The 23,690-nt window shown below is 39.6% G+C and overlaps 1 protein-coding gene across 2 annotated transcripts in view; it reads right to left on the bottom strand.

The window, feature by feature from the left end:
- Positions 1-23,690, bottom strand: part of SLC35F1 (solute carrier family 35, member F1) — a 149,893-nt gene that overhangs the window by 56,224 nt on the left and 69,979 nt on the right. The window contains exon 2 of one of the 2 annotated variants that reach the window (XM_008569955.1): positions 22,029-22,156. In XM_008569955.1, the coding sequence (XP_008568177.1) occupies positions 22,029-22,156 (128 nt within the window). Of the gene's footprint in view, positions 1-6,878; positions 6,942-22,028; positions 22,157-23,690 lie in introns of those variants that run through there. The other variant, XM_008569956.1, reaches the window with a different exon arrangement.

Below are 23,690 nucleotides of genomic sequence, written 5' to 3' on the forward strand. Positions count from 1 at the left end.
AAAAGTAATCCTGCGCAAAAACAAAAAAATCAGTAAAGACAGAAGCATAGTACTACCTGACTTCAAATTGTATTACAAAGCTATAGTAACCAATACAGCATGATACTGATATAAAAAGAGACAGTTGGACCAGTGGAACAGAATAGAGAACCTGGAAATCAATCCATACACTTACATCCCATTGATCTTGACAAAGGCAAAAAGAACATATATTGGGGAAAGACTCCCTTTTCAATAAATGGTCCTGGGGAAATTGGACATCCATATGCAGAAGAGTGAAACTAGACCTGTAGTTCTTGCCATATACCAAAATCAACTCAAAATGGATTAAAGCTTTAAGTATAAGACCTGAAACCATAAAACTATTAAAAGAAAACATAGTGAAGTCCTCCAAGAGGTAGGATTGGGCAAAGACTTTATGAATAAGACCTCAAAAGCACAAGCAACAAAAGAAAAAATAAACAAATGGGATTTATAACAAACTCAAAAGCTTCTGCACAGAAAAGGAAACATTCAACAGTGGAAAGACAACCTACAGAACGAAAGAAAATATTTGCAAACTACACATCTGACAAGGGATTAATATGCAGAATATTTAAGGAACTCAAACAACTTCACAGTAAAAAGCCAAGTAATTCAATTAAAATGTGGGCAAATGAGCTGAATGGACATTTTTCAAATGAAGACATACAAATGGCCAACAGGTACATGAAAAAATGCTCAACATCACTAATCATCAGGGAAATGTACATTAAAACCACATTGAGATATCATCTCACCCCACTTAGATTGGCCATTATTAAGACTTAGAATAACAAATGCTGGCAAGAATGCAGGAAAAGGGGAACCGTCTACACTGTTAGTGGGATTGCAAATTAGTGCAGCTGTTATGGAAGAGAGTATGGAGATTTCTCAACAACTGCAGATAGATCTGCCATAGGATCCAGCAATCCTGCTGCTGAGGGTATTCCCAAAGGAATGGAAATCATCATGTAGAAGGGATACCTGCACTCCCATGTTCATTGCAGCTCTATTTACAACAGCCAAGATATGGAACCAACCTAAATGTCCATTGGTGGATGACTGGATAAGGAAAATGTGGTATATACACACAATAGAATACTACTCAGCCATAAAAAAGAATGAAATTCTACTATTTGCAACAACATGGATGAGCTTGGAGAAAATTATGTTAAGTTAAATAAACCAGGCACAGAAAGAGAAATACTGCATGTCCTTCTCTCACATGTGAGTGCTAAGAGAGAAGGAAAGAAAGAAAGACAGGAAGAAAGAAAGAAAGAAGGAAATGTCCATAATAATATGCTGACCTTTCAGAAGGGGAGAACAAATCTATGGTTAATAGAGGTGGGAAATGGGGAGAGAGGGGGAGTTAGGGAGAAATTGGTCAAGGGGCACAAAGAATAACTATGATTCGTAATAATAAATATGCTAGTAATGATTTGATCATCACATATTGTACACAAATAATGATAGTCAATATACCCCAAAGATATGTATAATCAATTATGCTTCAGTTATAAAAAATATTTTACTGCATGTTATCAAATAGCTAGAACAGAGATCGAATGTCCTCATCACAAAGAAATGATTAAGTTTTGTAATGATGAATACGCTAATTACCCTGATTTGATTTTCATACATTGTATACATGTATTGATATGTATATTCAGCTCTGTACCCCACAAATATGTATCAGCAATATGTTTCAATAATAAAAAAAAAAGAATAGCTTTGCCCAGAGGTGCAGGAAAAAGCCAGTAGGTTACTTCTTTCCAGAAATGTGATTTCTTCTAAAAGACCAAATTTGTAACTTAGATTTTACTCCTTTTAAAGAGTTAACTTAACAGATGAAAAGAAATCTGAGCATCATAAAGTTAGTATATCACACTATCTTATGTTTCCTGGCTGAAATGCTCTGTAGTGTGGATAATGACAAGGACATCTAGGTAACTGAGATGAGAGGACTGCCACGCGAGTTAAGAACAAGCATTTCAGAAAATCTCCATAGTGTGCCCATTTTGTACTTACAGATCTAAAAACCCAGCATGGCTTGCTTTGTATCTTCAGTTTATGGCCCTTAACTATCTTCAGAAAAGCTGAGTATAGTATTATATTTCCATTCTCATAAATATCTACATAGAGTATGTTTTTTGTCTGACTTGCTGCATATACTGTTTTCTTCTTTAATGTTGGATACTTGTGGTTCCAATCACTTCTCCTCTCCTCTAGGATCTAACCAGTGGAAAAAACAACAGCTTGATCCATTTAAAAATGACAGTTCTGTAGGTCAAATTGGTTGTATATTGGGAATTTCACATGGTTCACCCAAAAGACTCAAGGAACCAAATGGAGATCAAACATCATCTGTGTTAATGTCAGACCTGGATTGAAGAGGCAGTGTTGCCTCCTATCTCTCACTCAGATTTTAACTTTGCCTACATTTCCTTAGGCAGTTACAATACTGGAGGAAATGGTCATTTGGTCTTGGACCCTGTCTCAGGGGTCTTTCCAGCAAGAGATAGCCTTTACCAATCGGTAAAGCAGGGAGAAATGAAGCACTCTGGAGATTTTTTTCCTCCTTTTTGTTTTATTTTAAGGCGTCATAACCCCACAAAGTGGTAAAGTTCCCTATTGGGTACTACTCAGCTTTTGGAAGGGAATGGAAGCCTTCCCTGACCTAGGTGGTATTGTGCGGAGAACAGACGGTCTCTCTACATTCCCTCTATACCATGCTTGCTGTAGGTGACATATATATTCACGTAAAAGTTCTTTTCTTGATTAAGGATCTACATATCACAAAATTACTCAGAAAAATCTCTGGGAGGAGAAAATCAGAATGGTTATCTTTGAATGGGATAACTGAATCTGCACAACCCCATGACACTGATTCTCTGTGGTGTCCAAATTTCCTTTCTTTGCTCTCTTGAGCACATACTACATTCACAATATATAAAACACATGTTATGAGAATGTAAAAATCTACAAGAGTCAGATTAGTCTTTCTCAAGGGAAGCTGATGGTTTATTTAAAAATTGTAAAAAAGAAGAAACCCCAAAACCAACTGCTCCCATTCCAGTAGAGCATAATGAGGTGCCTTCAGTCATCTTTCAAATGCTCTCTGCCCAAAAGAGACTACTTTGCCAGCCTTCAGCTCCTCATTAATGCCTCCCTCTGGCTATTCACAGGGAAAAAGCTCCCCTCACATGGCCCAGCTGTCAGAGGCTAAACCTGAAGCAACTGGTAGGTGATTCCAGGAAAGACAACATTTCTCTACTCTCCCTTCCTCTGCTTCTAATTGGCAATTCTTCCTTGTTTCTAAAAGTGAATATTATAAATTCATCTTCAGTGAGTAAAACTGAAGTGTTAATAAGGAAGGATCTTTAAAAAGATGAACTTCAGCAACACACACACACAAAAGTCCTTTTTAGGCTGACAGTCTAGCTGAAAAGAGGAGGATATCATTTGGGACATGCACATTCACATGCTATCAAAAACCACTTTAATTCTGTGGCCTAGATAATGTAGCCATGCAGGAGGCATTTGAAAATCCAACCAGGAGTATAATATCAGAAAATGGTATCTTTCATCTGGAACAGACTTTCCTGGTAGACAACTACTGCCCCCTGTACACCTGCCTCCCCCCCAAGTTTTTCCCTCCCAAGGCTATTTTATTCATACCCCCTCCCAAATCTCATAGCTTAGGACTTAATGTTTAGGTTTTACTGTCTTAAAATATTCACGTAGGATGAAGCTATGTTTCTACCATGTTGCCCGGGAATCCAAACTAATAAAATGTATCCTTGTGCTAACTTTATGACAATCGTTTTCCAGGAAATGTCCTATTTTCAAGATCTAGAAAAAGATTTCTACAAAACTACTTTTTTTCTCTTTCTACTGATGAGGATTTAAATGTGTGAATTTTATATGTTCCCTAGTGCCAGACATCAGATCTTCCTAGTTGCTCAAGCATATTCTCTTTACTTTTTTTGGCTTCAACTCTCAAAGGCAAAAAGAAAAAAACGAAGAAAGAAAAAAAAAGAAAAAAGACACAGCCATGCACTGAAAATCTGGGACAAGTACCTAGAAATCCAGGTGACCGGAAGATACCTAGATAATTAGACACAAGCTCTCTAGCTCCATTTCAGGGAAATCTGCCTCAGGTGAAAGCACATCTTCCTCCTGTGTGAGCTTCTTCGGGTGTCACTGGAGCTTCAATCAGCTTTAAGAACAAGCTCTGCTTATCAGCAAGCCAGATTCCGAAAATAGAAAACAAGGAATTCACATTGAGTGTCTCCTATATGCCAGGCTCAGTGATAGGTTATTTTTCCCATTTTACAGTCGAGGAAAAGGAGGTCTAAAGATAGTAGGTAACTCTCGAAGTCACATCCTAGTAAGTGTCAGAGCCAGAATGTGATCCAGGTTGGCAATTCTCCTTACACAAAATGAGCTTAGGTAATCAAGGTCCAGGTGGAGTAGAAACTATATAGGAATGAAACTATATAGGAATACATGCAGTGTATGCATGTATCGAAACAGCTAACTGTTGTCTACACTGGGTCAGCCTGCACCCAGTCTAGCAGGCTGGGCACTCTCTTATATTGAGAGCACTATAAGAGAGAGAGAAAACTCAAGGTTACTGAAAAATGATCACTGGTTAGGAGTGTTTCTCTGCATTTTTTATATTAAAGAAAGTGTAGGTTATAAAACAAAGTGTATGAGAATTAGAATCGTCTGTTTTTAGTGATGGCTTTCTGATACTGTGTGGCTATCTGGAATGTTTTTGGAGAGGAGGTTGCCTTGAATTAGCCGAGCCCTAAGTTGTATTTCTTATTTACAAAATTCATGAACATTGAAAACTTAATAATAACATTAAAGCAAGTACACATTTCAAAGCACATATTGAAGGAAATGAAAGTTTTCTGATAAAATATTAATTGTACATTAATTTTACATTACTTTTGATTCCTCCCACCACGAAAACAGCAGGGAGAAACAATTTCAAAAGCTAGAGGAAAACATCTTGTACTTGTGTGGGGTCTTTTCTAGGTCTAACTCACTATTCCATGTTTTGTTGTTAAAAAGGCAAAATCAGATTTTCATCACCTTGTACTAGTCACTTATTAATTCATTCAGCAGTTATTTACTGAATGCCTACGAGGTGCCCGGCGTTGCTATAGATGCAGGGCACACCAGAGCGAGCAAAACACTACACGTAGGTCCAGGTGGACAATTGCCAACAAACACACATTTCTTTCCTCCACTTAACACTCAGTTTCTTTCCCTAAGAACCTGCCTGGCACTGAAGGCAATTCTGCCCTCCATTCTTTGGAACCCTCCCCTCCTGCTCCCTCCGGGGCCGTGTTCCAGCAGCTATCCCGCTCCCTCCAGCATCTTCATCCCTTTCTGTTGGCTGCTTTCCTTCACCACATAGGCACATCCTGATCTTATTCCTGATGCGCAGTTGCTCTGTAGCTATTTATTGTTCCCTCTTCACAGCCAGGCTTCCTGCAGGATTCATCTATAGGCATTGCCTCTGCTATCTTGGCCCCATTCATTCCTCAAGCTAAAGAAATACTGACAGCTGTCTTTGCCATATCACCAAAACTACACTGCATGGCCGCTTTTGATTTTTACCTTCCCAGAGCTCTCCGCAGCATTTGTCATCACTAACCAGTCTCTCCCTGAATTCTCTCCTACTTTGATTTATCTATCTTTTCCCCCTACTACCTCTCTGGCCCTTCCTTCTGCCTTTTTGTGGACTCATCTTGTTCTTTTTGTTTCTCAAAGTTGGTGGGCCTGAGGGTTCAGTCCTTGGCTCTTATTTTCACATTCTACATATACCTCCCTTCAGCTGTCACCCCCTAGTACTTCCTTTCCTGACAAATTTCTTGAAAAGAGTTGCATTCAGCCACCGTCTCCATCTCTTCAGCGTCAATTCAACAGCTCAACTCAATGCAATCTGGTTTATGCTTCCCAAACACCATCAAAATTGCTCAAAAAATATATTCCCTGTTATTTTATTTCCTCATTTACTTGTACATATTTGTGGGGTACAGTGTGCTGTTTCAATACACGCATACACTGCACAATGACCCACGTAGTGTAGACAGCATAGTATACGCCCTGTTTCTGAACCCAGCAGACACGTTTTAGCTTTCATCTTAGTGCAGAAGCCGACACTCCCTCCTTCTTAACTGTCCTGCCTCCGCCTCCCTGCCCTTCCGCCCATCCCTCTGGCCTTCTTCTCAGACTCCTTTATGGGTTCCTGGTTCCTGGGCTCCTGGGACTACTCTCATCTCTCAAATGTTGTGCTCTCAGGACTTTGCCATGATGTCTTTTCTCATCATTCCACATTTACCCTGAATGATTTCACCTACTATTCTCGCTTTAAAAATTACCTTTATGCTGATGACTTCCAAACCTACATCTTAAATATAACCACCTGCTGATTTGATGTGGATATACTAAAAATCTCTAATGCTCGGCAAAGCTTGAACATAATTCACATCTTTGTCCCCAAATTGTCCCTCCTCCTGTGATTCTGGTAAATGAGTCTACTAGTGACTTAGTTGCTCAGGTCTGAGCCCTGAGTGTCTGACATCCAGAGGTCACTCTTCCCTCTTGAAATGCTTGCTTGACTCGGCCTCCAGGGCATACCACACTTTTCTGGTTCTCTTCTTAACCACACTGGCCTGGCTTTCTCAGCCTGCTTTCCCCTGGTTTTTGAATGTTGGCACACCCCAGTGTTCAGTTTTCAGTTTTCTTCTCTTTTCTATTTATACTCACTCCATTGTGATCGAATCAGACCACACTATCTCCATGAGAATGACATTCAAATTCGTAATTCCAGTTCTTACCTCTCCACTGAACTCCAGACACATGTACCCAGCCACCTACACCAAGTTCTGCCTGGCTGTCTAACAGGAAGCTCAAATCCGCAGGACCGAAGCAGAGCTCTCTGATTTTCTGCTTCCCATCTTCTTGTCTCCAGTTTTCCTCATTTCACTGCATGGTACAAACATCCACCCAGCAGCTCAGACCAATAACTGAGGAATCATTCTTGACTCTTTTTTTTTCTCTCAAACTTCCCCTATCCTCCACAAAAACACTCAGAAAATCCTGTTGGATTTAGCTTCTAAATGTGTCCAACCACCTGCCACCTCCACAGTTAGCCCCTGGCTGCAAGTCACCAGCATCTTTCAGTTAGTGCCCTCCCAACCGTCTCACCACATCCACTCTTGCTCCTGTACAGTCAATTCTCCACAAGCTGCCCTGGCGATCTAACATATGAATTGGATCACATCCCTTCCCTGCTCTAAACACTCTAGTGATTTTGTTCAAAATGAGCACAAATTCCTTTCCCTGATTTACAGAGCCTTAGATGATAGGCTCTCCATCTTCCTCTTCAACTTAATCTTTTCACTCATTACTAAGTTCACTAACTTCATTCATTCCTTCCATTTCTTAAACATGCCATGCTCAAGGTCTTCACCCTTACCCTGTTCCCTCTGCTAAGAACTCTCTCCCTCACATCTTTTCATATCTCACTCCCTCACATTCTGTTGGGAGGGACAGAAAATAAAAACTAAATATGCCTAGAAAGGAAGCATCATGACAGTAAGAACACTGTCTTCATGCTATATGTCTAGCACCCACGGAAAAGTGCGGGCGATATATGTTCAGTAAATATATTCTGAGCACATGAGTGAGTAAAGCAGGCACTGACTGATCTTCTTTATCCACACATTAAATAAGTCACCATGTCCTGTCTTTTGAGCCATCTAAATTTCTTTAGAAATTCTTCACTTGTCCCATCCTATTCGCTGCTTCCTGATGAGACCATGTGAATGATCCTCTATACTACAAATCTCATCATGTCATTCCTACACAAGAACCCCTCAGAATTAAGCCCCAACTCCCTAATGTAGCTTATAAGCCCTTTTGTGATCTTTCACTGGCTACCTCTCCAACCTCTTTTTTGACCATTTCCTCTTTCAGACTCCATGATGTCAGTTACACAAGAGAATAAGTCCTAGAGGTCTGCTGTGCAACATTATGCCTGTAACTAACCATACTGTATTGTGCACTCAGAATTCATTGAGGGTAGAGCTCATGTTAAATGTTCTTAGCACAATAAAAAAAAATTGAATAAAGAAAAAACAACCAAAAAGGAAAAAACAAAAAATATCCACCACCACTACAAACTCCGTACAGAAGCATTTTTAGTTCCTGATCATGCCATGGTCTTTCTTGACTGATTTCTTTACACATGCTCTCCCTCTGCTGGAGTTCTTCTGATATCTCTCTTCCTTGCTACCCCTTGCTTGGCCCATTCAGACCTATATTTCAGAGTTCATTGTAGACAACACTTTCTCCAGGAAGCCCTCTCTGGCTCCCTAAATCCAGATTAAGTGCCCCCTCAGTGGCCCCCATAGATCTTTGTAACACTGAATTGTACTTTTTATGCTAAAACACAATCACCTTCCAGAAGGACAGAAATTTTTCTCTCCTGCACCCGGTTTTATTTCCTGAAGCTAGGGTGGCACTTGGCACACAGTAGGGTTCCTATGACTATTTTATTAATTCAAAAATATTTATGGAGCACCTACTATGTGCCAGGCACTATCCTAGGAAAAAAAAAAGTCCAGGTAATAAAAAAATTCCCTGCCTTCTGGAGTTTGTCATCTTATGTAGGAAAAGACAGACAATTAAGTATACAGTATGCCAATGATAATAAGGACTATGGAGAAAAATAAAACAGGGGAGAGGAGAGGGAGGAGGTTGCCATTTTAAACAGAGTGGTCGGTTGTTACCCACTAAGAAGGTGACATGTGAGCGAAGTCACCTGAGGTGCTTATTGCTTTGCCTGGCTGATAGTAAATGTTGAATGAATGAATAGCAAATGAAGTGATAAATAATTTCTATTTCTCTAAACCATTTGGGGAGATTTGCTGTCATTGTGGTGACTGGCATTGCATAAAGCTGCTTACTGAGATAATTTGTGCCATAAGGAACCAAAGGTGAGCGCTCCGTGCAGTTGCTTTCTCCTGTCATCATTTTCTGGCTGAGATGGTGTCGCAGCTCCTAAACGACTCACAGAGCCCCCTACTTAATGGCTCTAAAAAATGCCAAGTCACACACTGTCTTCCTGTTCAAGGGCTCTTAAATTGGAAATGGCTCCAACTCAGAAAATATAAACAAGAGGGAGGGAAGGAAGAAGAGGGACAAAAATAGCTTCTGCTGTTTTCTCAGGTGTTGGTGTGTCTATGAATTCTCATTGTCTGAGTCTTAAAAAGTCTCTGCAGCTTTAACATTGTACCCTTCAGTCTTAAAGCAGCTCACAGGCTTTTTCTGATTTACGAACACATCTCCTCAAATGCATTGCCAATGGAAGCAGACTACGTACATTTTTTGATTTTGTTTTTTCTTTTTTTAAGCACAAAGAAACTCTCCTACTTTAACCTTTTCTTACACGTGAATTTTGTGTAGTGGTTGACTCGAAATGAGCACTTCTGTCAATGGAACCAGTCAAGGCACAGAAATGTTTTCCTGTGCATATTTGCAAGGCAGACAGCACCAAAGTGCTCCTCTAAGGAGCCCATCTAGACAGTATTGGGAGAACTGGAATCTTAGTAAACCACAAAGAAGGAACAGCTTCTGGGCAGGATCCTTCTCTCAAACAATGGAAATGAGAGCACAGATGGGCAAGAGAAACCTGCTCTTGTACCCGAGTTTCTGGTTCTTTTTGGAGAAGGTCCTCAAGAAGTCAGTGCCTCCAAACCTGCCTGTGGGTGGTATCCTAGTCCATTTGGGCTGCTATAACAAAACACCATAGCCTGGGTGTCTTAAAACCCCCAGAAATTTATTTCTCATAGTTCTGGAAGCTGGAAATCTAAGATCAAGGCACCTGCAGATTTGGTGTCTGGTGAGGACATAAATGGCAGTCTTTTTGCTGTGTCCTCATATGGTTTGAGAGGCAAGAGAGGTCAGTGAGGCCTCTTTTATAAGGGCACTAAACCTATCCACAACAGCTCCATCCTCATGAAGTAATCACCTCCCAAAGGCCCAACCTTCAAATACTATCGCCTCTGGGATTTGACTTCAACATGTGAATTTTGGGTGGCACAAACATTCAGTCAACAGCAGGTGAGAAGGAATTAAATATTATCTCCAACTGCTTTAGTTTTTTATTGCTGCTGTAATAAATGACCACAAGCTTAGTGGCTTAAAACAGCACAAATTTATTATCTTACAGATTTGGAGTTCAGAAATTCTAAGATCAAATTGTTGGCAAGGCTGCATTTCCTCTGTAAGTAGGCTCTAGGGGAGAATCGCTTTTGTTGCCTTTTTCATCCTGTAGGGGCTGCCTGCATTCCTTGCCTTATGGCCCCTTCCTCCATCTTCAAAGCCAGCAGTGTAGCATCTTTGACTCTCGGACTCTCTGACCTAGGCTTCCACTGTCATGTCTCCTCCTACTCTAACTCCTGCCTCTCTTTTCAAAGAACCTTTATGATTATATTGGGATCATTCAGATAATTAAAGATAATCTCACCATCTTGACATTATTAATTTAATCACATATACAGAGTCTCTTTTGCCATTTAAAGTAACATATTTACATCTTACAGGGATTAGGCCATTGACATTTTTTGAAGGCCATTATTCTGCCTATTTATGTCAACTATGTTCATGCATAATGAAAGGTGTGCCTTGAAAATAATGAGGTTTTTTTTTAAAAGGGAAGAAGAAAATTGCCAGTTACTGAGCAGGGTGCACAGGTGTTTACATATCTAATCTTCTGTAATGCACTGGAATTCATTCATCTGAACATGGTTGTCATTCAAGATAGTCATTCTGGAAAGTCATGGGTGTATTTTAATGAAGGTGCCATCACTCAAAAACATTTTGAACTCTGAAAGTGCCTTCTTACTCCATTTTGTGCTGTTATAACAGAATAGATGAGACTGGATAATTTATAATGAATAGAAATTAATTTGGCTCAAATTAACTTGGCTCAAAAAGTCCTGGGGGTTGGGAAGTCTAAATGGCTATGTATTCCTGCATCATCTCATGATACAAGGCATCACATAGCCGGAGAGCACAGGAGAGAGAGGGAGAGGGGAAGAAGGGGTTGGGGGGGGGAAAGAGAGAGGTCAAACTCATTCTTTTATCAAGAACCCACTCCCCAGATAACACCTCTCAGAACTTGCACTGGGGATTAAGTTTCCAACACATGAACTTTGAGGGACATATTCAAACCATATCACCTTCTGAGCACTCATTGTAAAATCTTTAATGGAAGTAATTGCTCATTCTTTGAGGGTAGGTTTTATTATTTGGAAAGATCCAAAATGCTGGATTAAGCTAGATAGTATGAGAAAATATGAGTACTTTCCGGATCCAAAGGAAGGATAAGTTATAAAGAAACTTGCATGACTTAAAATTGGTTCTGAAAAAGATTTCAAAAGAGAAATTCTACAATATTTTGAATAATGTTAGCCACATTAGAATAAGTGTATAATATTAATAGATAAGCACTTTGAAGGGTAATATGAAATCTAGATGTATTAATTTTGCTATGTTTATTAAACCCCTTTAGGTCTCATATAGTAAAATATTGGTATTACTTCAAGGACATTTTTATTTTAAAAGTAAAGAGAATTCTTATATATAAAGATGTTTATAATAACACCAATTGCAAATTGCTTTTTTCTTAATTCTGTATTACAATGCCTAATTATGGAAGCTATTTGTTACATACTAGTTCTTTTCAAGTCCATTATCTTTTCATATTGTGTCCTCTGATTAAATCCTTTATAGGATATAGCATTGTTTTTTAAAATAAGCCAAAACCAGATTATTGGTTGAAAAAAATCCTCAAATCTTATATTCAGCACAGAAAGTCTTTGACATTCTCTATCACCTCATTAATAATTGTTAGTGTTTCAGGAACCAGGAAGTAATTACCTGGAGAAAACTATGAGAAATTACCAATTATGTTATTTATAGAATTTTGCTTGAAGAGAGGCAGGGCAGATGACTTAGAATAAAAACATGATTCTAAATTTCTATCAAAAGATTTCTTGTCTATAAAAATCACTTAAAGGCCAAATGAACACATTCAGTCAATAAGTACACCTTAATTGGCAAGATCTTAAAACGTGGCCAGTTGGGACACTCTGAGTTTATTCTTTAATCAAAATTAGTTTCTATCAATGCTTATAATTCATAAGTTTCCAAAGTAAATAAAAATTTGAATTTAAAAATTTTGTTCAGTTGGTCTTTAGAAAATATTTGTTTTTTCAATGTTATTCTTTCTCTCTTTGTGTCTGTTTCCCCCTCGTCCACCCCACACTTTCTCTCTTCTAGAAGTGCTCACTAAATGCATTTCCAATTCTTTACTTAAATGAATCAAACACTGATTAAAAAGTCCATTTTGGGGCCGGCCCGTGGCTCACTTGGGAGAGTGTGGTGCTGATAACACCAATGCCACGGGTTCGGATCCTTTAAAAAAAAAGAAAAGTCCATTTTGTACCTATGTTCACCCACAGTTCTGCCAATTGTGTTCTGTGGAGGGCATTCATGTTTGGAGGTCGAATGTAGTCAGTAGTTACAGATTAATCTGTGTGAATGGAAAGGAGGTTTGAGAAAATCTAAGGCTGGGCCTATTGTGTCTTCCTGTTTGCCCTGTCCATCCTTATCCACCAAATATACCAGGCTAGGCAATTTGGTCACCAGCTCTGAGAATTTAAATATGAAACTTTGCTTGTTGTGTAATACTAGACGATAGGAGTGCTTCAGTTTTCACAAACTCAGGGCATGGAGAGAATACCTAAGGAAACAAATACGAGTTACAGTACAAAATGATTTTTCGATTTACAAGAAATACTCTGGTGTATTTCCTACTGTGTTAACAATATAAATCCTTCACAAAAACGTACTTGGATATATTATTTCAGGAATTTGTTCATTGTAGACAAGGCGGTACATACACCTATACAATAGGAGAAAATGTCTTCACATGTCAAGCAACAGCATTCCAGGCTTTAAGGTTTGTTTAGCTTCTGGTATTCTGAAAACATGATTCCAAACAGAGTATATCTTACTTGCTTGTACAATTTCCCTTGATATTTTCACTCCAACAAAGTGGGTTGGAAGAATTTTGCTTATACCTAGCAGCAATCTCATTAATCTTTATGAGATTTCACCTCTACTAACTGGCAAATGGTCTGACCTGAGGTAACATAGTAATCAATCAGTGGCAAAGCTTATTGGAAGGTGGGTTTCTGACCTTCTCTTGTGTCTCAAGAAAGTTCTTTCACCTAGATCACTTTGCATGCATCCGTGAAATTTATTGCTTCTCTTTAATTTGCTGTCCAAGAGTGAGAGTGTGTGAAAGCATGAGCTGGTTAGGCAAAATGTTATCTTCTTTATTTTTTCTTAAATTAGATCAATGGGAAGAATACATGAAGTAGAGAATATGCAAGTAAAAGGGGCTGACATTTATTGAGCATCTACTGTGTGTTGGAGGTGCTGCTAAGGTGGTGGGTGTCCCAGCTTAGCTGACTGATTGTCATATGGGTCCCAGGCAAGCTTGAGAACGTTGGCAGACCAGTGTTGAAAGGTATGTTTGCAGGAAGGACTGAAAAACTTCACAGAGGAGGGAGTTAGAGGCTGCATTAGGAGCTGATGGCAGGATAAGAACAATAGAATGTACTCATATTACTGTTGGTTGCATTATTTTTGCCTAAGGGCTGCTGAAGAAACATGGGCCACTAAACACAAAGTCATGTTTGCATACCGTGATCACACCAGGGGGCAGGCTTTTTATTCTCATTTGTAGGTGGGAAAACTGATGCTCAGAGGGAAAACAAATGTAAGGGCATCTCATTTATAACCTGTCTATGTACACCACTGAAGCTGAAAATCACCAGGGAGCCAAGTGGCCTGCTTTACTGTCAGATTCATGTTGTCAATAAAATCAGGGTTTACAGACCCCGCTCAAATGTCACCTCAGGATTTCTCCCTGTCATGGGTAGAGTCAGGCACTCCTCTGTAGTCCCATGGCATTTTGTGTATAGCTCCATTTTACTACCTTTCATGCTGCACTGAATTTGTTTACAGATCTGTCTTCCAGCAAAATAGCAATACAATTTTGGAAATTTAATTTCCTCCCTTAAATCTCATGTCCCATAGAGCCATATACCTATAAAACAGAGCAGTGAGGAAAAAGAGAACAGGTTCTTTATAGAACAAAGAGGTCACTGATCAGCTTTAAAACACAATACTGGCTTTCTTGACTTCTTTAGCAAGGAAGGGTCTAGAAAGTCAGGTGTGTGGAGAGAGAACAGATTCTAAATTCTGCAATTCGCCTTTCAGCATAACAAGAATTGATATTGCCAGCTACTTCAGAGTTCCTTCCAGAATGTGGAAGGTTGCCCCTTCCTTGAGGCTGAGGCAGGAGGCCTGGTCTCCTTGGAAGGAGGATGGGAGACGAGGAAGTCCATGCCAGAGAGGAAGAGGGAGGGAAGCCCTTGTCCCTCCCACCTGCGGTTAATGGAAGAAGAAAGGAAATTGACAGGGGAGAAACAAGTGTTGAGTCATAGGTGCCCAGAGGAACCCTCTCCAGATTGAAAGCCCAGAGGGTACAAAGAATGCTAGTTAGTTCCAGGGAAAACTGAAACAAAGCATTGGTTTCCTTTTGGGACAGCACCACACCAAGCTACAGAGGCTACATCAGAGAACAACTAGGGGTGAAGTGTGCTTAGCAGAGCACTATGGCACCAGAAGCCTCCTCAACACCTGTGTTGCTGGAAGATGTCCCGAAGTCCTAGTGCTCTGCAAAGGGCTGCAGGCTGACTTACCTGGGGCAAAATGGGAAAGAGGGTCCATGTGGCATGAACCACCAGTATAGAGACCAAATGCATTCACAGCCAGACATCTGGAGGTCCCCAGCATCAGGGAGAATCACGGATGGGTGGGGGCAGTCAGCAGGGAAAGAGAGACGATTGCTGGGGTGGAGAGAACAGCAGAGGCCAGGAGAACGCCAGACACAGAACCAAGCAGCAGCTCCACATCCAATGCAGCAAGTGCATGCCCAGCTGCCCATCGGGGACATTAGCCACAGGTCCAGTATGTGGTCACAAGGTCCACAAACTCCCTAGAGACCCACATACCATATCAGAAATGAATATGGAAGGTGGGAAGTCTGAGAGGCTGAGCATTTGTCCAAAAGCAAGGGAAATATCTAAAGAGAGTTTTTAAAGTGGAAGAGACTGGGCCGGCCCCGTGGCTCACTCGGGAGAGTGCGGTGCTGATAACGCCAAGGCCATGGGTTCAGATCCTATATAGGGATGGCCGGTTTGCTCACTGGCTGAGCGTGGTGCTGACAACACCAAGCTAAGGGTTGAGATCCCCTTACCGGTCATCTTTTAATAAAAAAAAAAAAAACTGGAAGAGACTAACAAGTTTTACCTTTAATCAGGCTTTTCTCCCCACCTGCTACTACTTAGCCAGCTGGGAGGGTGTCTGGGGGAAAGTTTACAATGAAGATTAGATCAATTGTAAGAAATAAAGTATAGTTGCTTTAGACATCTAAGTGTAGATGAATGAATCTGCATCCAAGTTCTGCAGGCACAACACTTGTGCTTCTTGAGAGCTTGAATAGTTTTTTCATCATCTTTATATCTCCAGAGTATAGTACAGTTAACTTAAAAGGTGTTTAGGGTTCCATACGTGTGTCCTCTACAAATAAATGCACTTATTTATGATAAACCTACTAGAGGTCACTTGTGTTGCCTTGCCCAATAAAATTCATCCTTTCATTCATGAACTTATTTATTCAAATATTTGATACATTTTTAGCATCTAAAAGGAAACAAAGATGAGCTGTGTTTGCATTTACCCACACATCATAAATGTATTCAGTACCTATTGTGTACCAGATACACAGGTTCCATCTTCAAGGATCTTATGTACTCAAAGGGGAGAGAAAATATGTAAGCAAACAATTGTCATATAAAGTAGAAAGTGACAGTTACCATATGGAAAGTGAAGATGAAGAAATGAATAAGGAACCCAGACATGTACTAGCCCATGAGCCCAGAGTCTGTGCAAGTGGAATACAAAAGATCCTTTCTGTAGAGAGGAGCTCTGCAGAACACCTTTAAAGACCAGTGTAGGGATGGGCCTAGGAATGGTACTAACGAGACTGAAGAGAGTTCTAGTGTGTTCCTCTAATGATGAGCAGGGGTTTCTACCCTACATCAGGACAAAAGGTGGACAGAAAACTATGCAGCACCTGATCAAATATTTAGATTTGAACTGCTACACATTTAAGTTTTTTTCACAGTCATGGTACTGAGTAGGAAGTCCAGATCTACGAAATCTGAAAGAGATTCAGAATATCAGGTTCCCTTTGGGAGTTGGAACTTTGGTTTTAAAAGCTTTGTCTTTAAATGTACTTTAAAAATATCTCTTGAATAGTCATTAAACTTCCACAGTCCTGCATCAGGGACAGGTAAAAATAGCAATGATATAGAAGGAATACAGTATTAAAAGCTGAGCTCATAATCGTAAATTTAAGCCTGAAGGCCCTGTTTCTAATGTACATAGGCGTACTTTCTCTGTGGGCTCATCCGCGGAGGTGGAAATTCAAGCTGGCTACAAATAAATAATCTGCTTTGTGACCTTCTCTCATGTGTCATAACTTCGCAAATACTGGACCACAGTGATGTGAATCCTGAGGGTGGGAGGTATGTATCTTTCTCCTGTGTCTCCGTGGAGCTGAACGCATATTTTTTTCATCACACTAACTATATTATATTCTAATTGTCAGTGTAGCTATCTGTCACCCCACAGAAGTGCTCAGGTCTGATCAGTAGTTGTGTTCCCAGCACCTAGCAGGGACATTTTTTTAATCAATGAAGAAGTATGCATGCCAAATCTACTCATATGGCTTAAACTGCAGACTCCAGAGACACATGAGAAGGTGCAAACTACCTGGGCTTTCCTTGTATCTGATACAACTTAATTCTGAGCCCACTGAAAATTCAGAGAGAGCAGACACAGAAAGGCCCAAGAGCTGGGTAAAGCAATGACATGAATTGTTGCGTGTGTATGTTTTACATGCTTTTTAGAATTAGTCTCAGGTTTGGATGTCATACTGCACATTGAGGAGGCTGCCATTTGTTCTGTATAAATCTCTACTAACATGCCCAAGTCAGAGGAGTGGGGCAGAAAGGAAAATAATTAGGATTGGAGGGCTTAACGTTCTTGTCCTTTGCTCGTGATGGAAACTGCTTAAAGAATGTGAAGAGTCCTGAAATATGCACGTGTGCAGGAGGGGATGTGTCAGATGTACAGACCCTTCAGCATGGCTAGCAAGGGTACTGGAAATTGTTTCCAATGTGAGTTAATTTTAATTACCAACTTATCATGTTTGAAGAGAACTGCTTTCATCTTATTTCACAGAAATACTAGTTTAGTCTGTTTGCATTTTAGTACTACACGGCTGAAAAAAGATGAATAATCTCTGGGCATGAAGTAGTAAAGCTGATATTTCTACTGAAAAGGTTCATATAGCACAGTTATAAAAATAGCATAGCTTTTAAAATGCATCCAAGTGTCATTGCTAATCTATCTCAAAGTCACAGGCACGACCTATTCATTCTCTATAAGTCAAGAGATCCAAACCCACAAATGTGCCTTCGGAATAAAATCCTTATAAATCCAACATGATGGTGTTACCATCTCTCTTTTTACTTTATGATAAAGAAAACAGCTGGGTTTCTTCACTTCAATATCTCTCTTTCATCATATTTGTCCTGTGTAAATATTATCTTTTTTTACCACTAACTTTCTTTAGCTTTTGATTATAAAGGCAAAGTTAAAAAATATCTTTTCCAAAAGAACTTCAACATTATTAGCCATTATGGTAATGCAAATTAAAATTGCAACGAAATATTACTATGTGCCTTTTAGAATGGCAAAAATAAAAAAAATAATAACACCAAATGCTGGTGAGGATGGGGAACAGCCAGATCTCTCATACATTGCTGTGACATGTAAAATGGTATAATCACTATGGAAATTAGTTGGACAGTTGCTGAAACTAAATATGCACTTACCATATGACCCAGCAATTGAACTTTTGAGCATTTATCCCAGAGAAATGAATACTTTCGTTGATACAAGAAACTGCACACAAATGTTCACAGCAGCCCAAAGCTGGGAACACCACAAATGTGGTTCAGCAGGTGATTGGTTAAACAAACTCCTGTGTATCCATACCACGGAATGCTGCTCATCAATAGAAAGGAACAGACTATTGATATGAAAACACACCAATCTCAAAAGGATAAATATTGTACAGTTCATTTTACATAGCATTCTCCAGCTGACAAAATTATATGGAGGGAGAATAGATTCGTGGTTGCCACAGGGATGGGGTGACAAGTTGGTGCAACTCACAGGGGAAGTCCCATTGTGGTGATGGGAAAGTTCTGTGTCCTGGTTGTGGTGGTGATTATATGAACCTGCACATGGGATCAAACTGCATAGAACCACACACACACACACACACACACACACACACACACACACACACACACACGAATGAAGGTAAAAATGGATGAAAACTGAAAAAGGTCTGTAGTCTAGTTAACAATATTGTATCAATGTCAATATCCTGGTTTTGACATTGTACTAAAGTCATATAAAATGTTGTCATGGGGGAAAGCTGTGTGAAGGGTTCAAAGGACTCTATATAATTTTGTAATTTCCTGTGAGCCGATAATCATTTAACAACATCATTTTGCTCTCAAGCTTCATGTATCGTTTGTGACATTTAACCACAAGTTTGGTGAATAAACTGAAAAGGCGAGGGGATAAAGCAAAAAGTGGCTCTTCTTGTCTTTTTGCTCTAAATCTCCGTTTTTTGAGAAAATCAGAAAACAAGAGTATTTGGTACTTTGCCTATCATTACTGAAATATCTCTTGTTAAGACAAATGTGCTTGGGTCACACCCTACCATCATTCATTTCCTCAGAAACCTTCAGGGATCTATTTTACCTACAAAATTAAGTCACACTGTTCATCCCGGCACTGGGGACTCCCACTACATGGCCCCAGCTTCACTTTGGGCTTTGTCTTCCTGACTTCCTTTATGAGTACTTATTGCTTCAGTTTGTGCTCCACACCACAACCAGAGTCATCCTGGAAACTCAAATTTGTCACATTACCTTCCAGTGGCTTCCCACAGCACTGAGCCTAAAGACCCACACCCTTGACCTCACTGTCAGGACCCATGGGTGGGACCCCTACCTCCTTCTTCAGTCCATCTTGTGCCACTCTTCAGTCTCCTTGCCCAGACACAGCCTTCCTTGTCAGGGTCCATTCCACCATCTGGCCTTGAGCATGTTGTCTTTTTTGCCTGGATCTCTTTCCCTCCCAACTAATCTTCTGTTCCTCTGTTAGATCTCAGCTCCACCATCAGTTTTTCAGGAAAATCTTCCCCAACCCCTCAGTTCAGTCAGATTGTTTTGACAAACATTCTCATAGAACTGGGTTGATTTCCTTTAGAGTGCTTATCCTGGCTTATTATTATACATCCATCCATTCGTTTAGTTGTTTGATTAAAGCTGCTTTCCCACCTGTCTGGAAGGTGCATGAGAATATAGATAGTGTCTATTTTTGCTTACAAGTGTATTCATCACCCAGTACAGGTCCTTGAAGACACTTGAAAACATTTATTTTAAGTATTCAGTAATTTTTTTTTATGTAACTGTATGAATCGAATGGGAATAATTGTTCTCCAGTCATATTCCTCAGGTTTTCCGCACCCAGGCTTCTGTCGTGCTGTTCATTATATGTGCCAGGCTACACGCATATTTCACCCTCTCCACATCTTATCCAATTTCATAGTCCGATTTGAATGGACACTTTCTTTACTTTGCAAATAGCTACCATCTCTGCCTTTGAAAATTGTTGCATTTAGGCTTCTGTACTCTTTTTTTTTTTTTTTTTCCTTTTTGTCTTTTTTCGTGACCGGCAACGGATCGCAACCCTCAGTGTCACGCCCGTACCGGACCGGGACCGGCAACGGGATCGCAACCCTTGGTGTTGCGCCCGCACCTCGCTCAGCCAGTGAGCAGCCGGTCTGTATGTGGGATCTGAACCCTCGGCGGGAGCACCGCCGCGCTCCCAAGCGGCGCACTGTAGCAGTGCGCCACTGGGCCGGCCCTAGGCTTCTGTACTCTTGCCATATTTGGCTTTACTATCATTGAACTGTGCCTCTTATCCCCTTTACCAGTTCATAAGCTCCTGGAGAGCAAGGCTGATGTGCTTTCTTACATCACCTGCAGAAACTAGTGCATTTCTCAGATACTAAATAAATATGAGTATATTTTCCTAATTGATCAACATGATTAAAACACATATTATATGCTCAATTAATATTTATAGAAACAAGGGAAAATTATTAGAGATGCTTGTCAGTTCCACCAATTTACAATGAGAAAACAGAATTAAATTACTAACTAGCAGTACAGACATGGTTCGCAGAGCAAATGCCTTCTGTTCTGACCATGTGTTTAATGTTAATGGGTTTATTTGTTGTAGGTGGCAAGATGGTTCTAAAACTGTTAGCTCAAATTGCTTTTTTACTTCCCCTGTCCCTTGGTTAGTACCCTGTTTATGCTGCATTCTATGAAAATGTTTATTTTAATATTTTAATTCTGTAGTAAGACAGAAAAATAGCAATTCCAGTGAAATATCATTGTTAACTTACTGAGCAAGGGATGGGGCCTCACAGTGCTTCTGGCTATTTCCTTATATTTCATCCAACATCAGCCCAAAAGCCACAGAATTTTAAAAATTAAATTGGGAGTGTAGGCTCAGGTCTCCCATACCAGTTTTCTACCTGCTTCAATGTGCATCTTCATTAAGGAACCCATCCCATAAATGCTCTTGGAATACAAAATGTATATGGAAATGGTCCGGGGAAAAGGCTACTGTTAATTACTTTTATTTCAAGCCATCGTTGAAGTTCATTTGCAAATAAGATCATAGGAAAGCTAAATAAGGCTTAGACTGCTTCCCATCCAGTCTATGTAAACTAAAGCTACTCAGGTGCTTTGTTTGCTCATTTCTCCATTTTTGTTATTGTTGTTCCTAAGCAAATTAACAGAATGACAGAAATTTTGTTGAAGTATCAAACCTAAGCTAAATCTAATATGTGAACAATGTTTTGTTCTGCTTTTATCCTGGAGCTTCAGAATGGCTATGAAATTCATAATATTACCATACAAAGAGAAATGAGGGTGAAACAAAAATAGTCAAGCTTATCATTTACAGTGTAATGAGGTATGTAAAGTGTCTGGCAAAAATTGTGAAAAGCTAAGGTAAACTTGCAATTGTGAGTGTGTGTGTATCCCTGTGTTCATGTGTGTGAGGAATAAAGAGACAGAGAGAGAGAGAGAGAGAAAGGGTAGGAGAGGAAGAAACACTGAAGCTATCTTCACACGTAACACATTTTAGGACTTAATCCTTGTTCCTTTAGGAAAAATCCTGTCCCTTCAAGTTGCAAATTCTTCACATTAAAAAACACTAAAAGAAAAGATTATTAGGCAGTTGAGTTACTTAATCAAAGTCTATCAACATTCTAAAAGTTGTAAGTGTAATTAAAATAGATTTATTTTCTTTCTTATTAATAATTCTCCTGCTGACATAAGATTAGTTGGCAGCATTCAAAGCCACAAATTATTTTCCTACATTGCTGATGGTAATTGTCGTGTATTCAGAACAAAGAGGAAAAAGAGGTCCAATTACACGTGAATTAAGAAAAATTAACAGGACATATAAACACAGTTCCAGTAAATTTTTATGCAACCAATTTCCCTCTTGTTGCTAAATTTACAGAGTAGTCTACAGATTCTCAAGAAATAAGCCAAAAGTAAGCTACATCTGGAAATTGAGGAAGTCGAGAAATGAAGGAGAGCCATTGGTACCTGGATACTGGTCAGAGTTGTGTACTGGTAAGCCTTGACCACCAGGTAATTTGCTTCCAGGTCTATCAGTCCCAGGATCATATACTTCCACCATCTTCGTCGTAAAATTGCCAGGAGGTTTTCTTCTCCTGTGTTACAAAGTTAAGAAATGGATTAGGTTCTCAATACATAATAAACTGTATATAGTCCTACATCACTTAACAATGGGGATACGTTCTGAGAAATGGGTTGATAGGTGATTTTGTCATTGTGAGAACATCATAGAACGTACTTACACAAATGTTGATAGTATAGCCTACACATGCCTAGGCCATATGGTATAGCCAGTTGCTCCTACATGAGTAATAGATCGCACTATGATGTTACCATGGCTACAGCATCTCTAGGCAACAGGAATTATTCAGCTCCATCATAATATTATTGGACCACCATTGTATATGCAATTCATCATTGACCAAAACATTGTTCTGCAGTGCATGACTGTATTTAGGAATCTAAAATGTTGCAGAATTATATTTTCTACCATAAACTTACCAAATATTTAAATAAATGAATTGATGTATCAGAGATTCACATGTCTTTACTTAGCAAATGATTGATATTGTAGATTTTGGCTCTTTGAATTAGTTTCTATGCCAGAGTAAGACTGGGCAGGTTATTAGCTCACCATGCAAAACATTTTATCATGAATATATGAAAGAAAAACAAACACATGATGTGAAAATAAAAGGAAACGTGTACAAGAAAGGCTGCATAAACACATAAATTCCAAATCATGACAAATTTCAGGATTGTGGTAAAATAGATACAATGGAAAGAATGCTGCCAAATGGAAAAAGGCTTATGCTTGGCAGTAGGTCTCTGGCAAGACTTCAGGATGCTATCCTGATTTCATAATCAGCTGTGAACATTGCACACACTGGTGGTGTGGGGGTGATGAGGAGAGGGAGGAAGTTGGGGGCTCACTCTCAGATGGAAAAAAGTGCCATTTCACCACACTCTTAATGCTGCCAACAGATCTAATCTTCACTATCTTGCTTTTTAGCCTGGTAGCATCAGAATAGAATTTGCATCCTTTAGTTCTTCATCTTTATTTTCACATATATTTCAGGCATGAAGTAAACCTTATTTCTCCAGGTGGGGCAATCATTATTATTAACAATAGTAGCTCTCTGTAGTCAACCTGTGAGGTCTTCAGAGAGGATGTGGAACATGCAGAAAATCTGAGTGAATGGTGACTACATATAGTATTTATTGCTGCATAACAAATTATCCCAAAACATAGCTATTTAAAACAAGAAATATTTATTATATTTATTTATCTAAATATTTATTTATCTCACAGTTTTTGTGGATCAAGAATCTGGGTATAGCTTAACTGAATGTCTCTGGCTCAAGGCCTCCCAATAAGGTGCAGCCAAACTGTCAGCCAGGGATGCAGTCTCATCTGAAGGGTTGACTAGGGAGGGATCTGCTTCCAAACTCACTCACATGGCTGTTGGTGGAGTTTGGTCCCTAACCACAAGGGTCCTTCTACAACACTGGCTCAAAACATGGCAGGTGGTTTACCCCAGGATGAACAAGAAAGAGAACAAAGATGGAAGCCACAGTCTTTTTAAAAACCTATTCTCTAAAATGTCACTTCTACCCTATTCTATTCTC

This window comes from Galeopterus variegatus, unplaced genomic scaffold (assembly GCF_000696425.1).
Source record: "Galeopterus variegatus unplaced genomic scaffold, G_variegatus-3.0.2 Scaffold548, whole genome shotgun sequence".
Classification (NCBI taxonomy): Eukaryota; Metazoa; Chordata; class Mammalia; order Dermoptera; family Cynocephalidae; genus Galeopterus; species Galeopterus variegatus.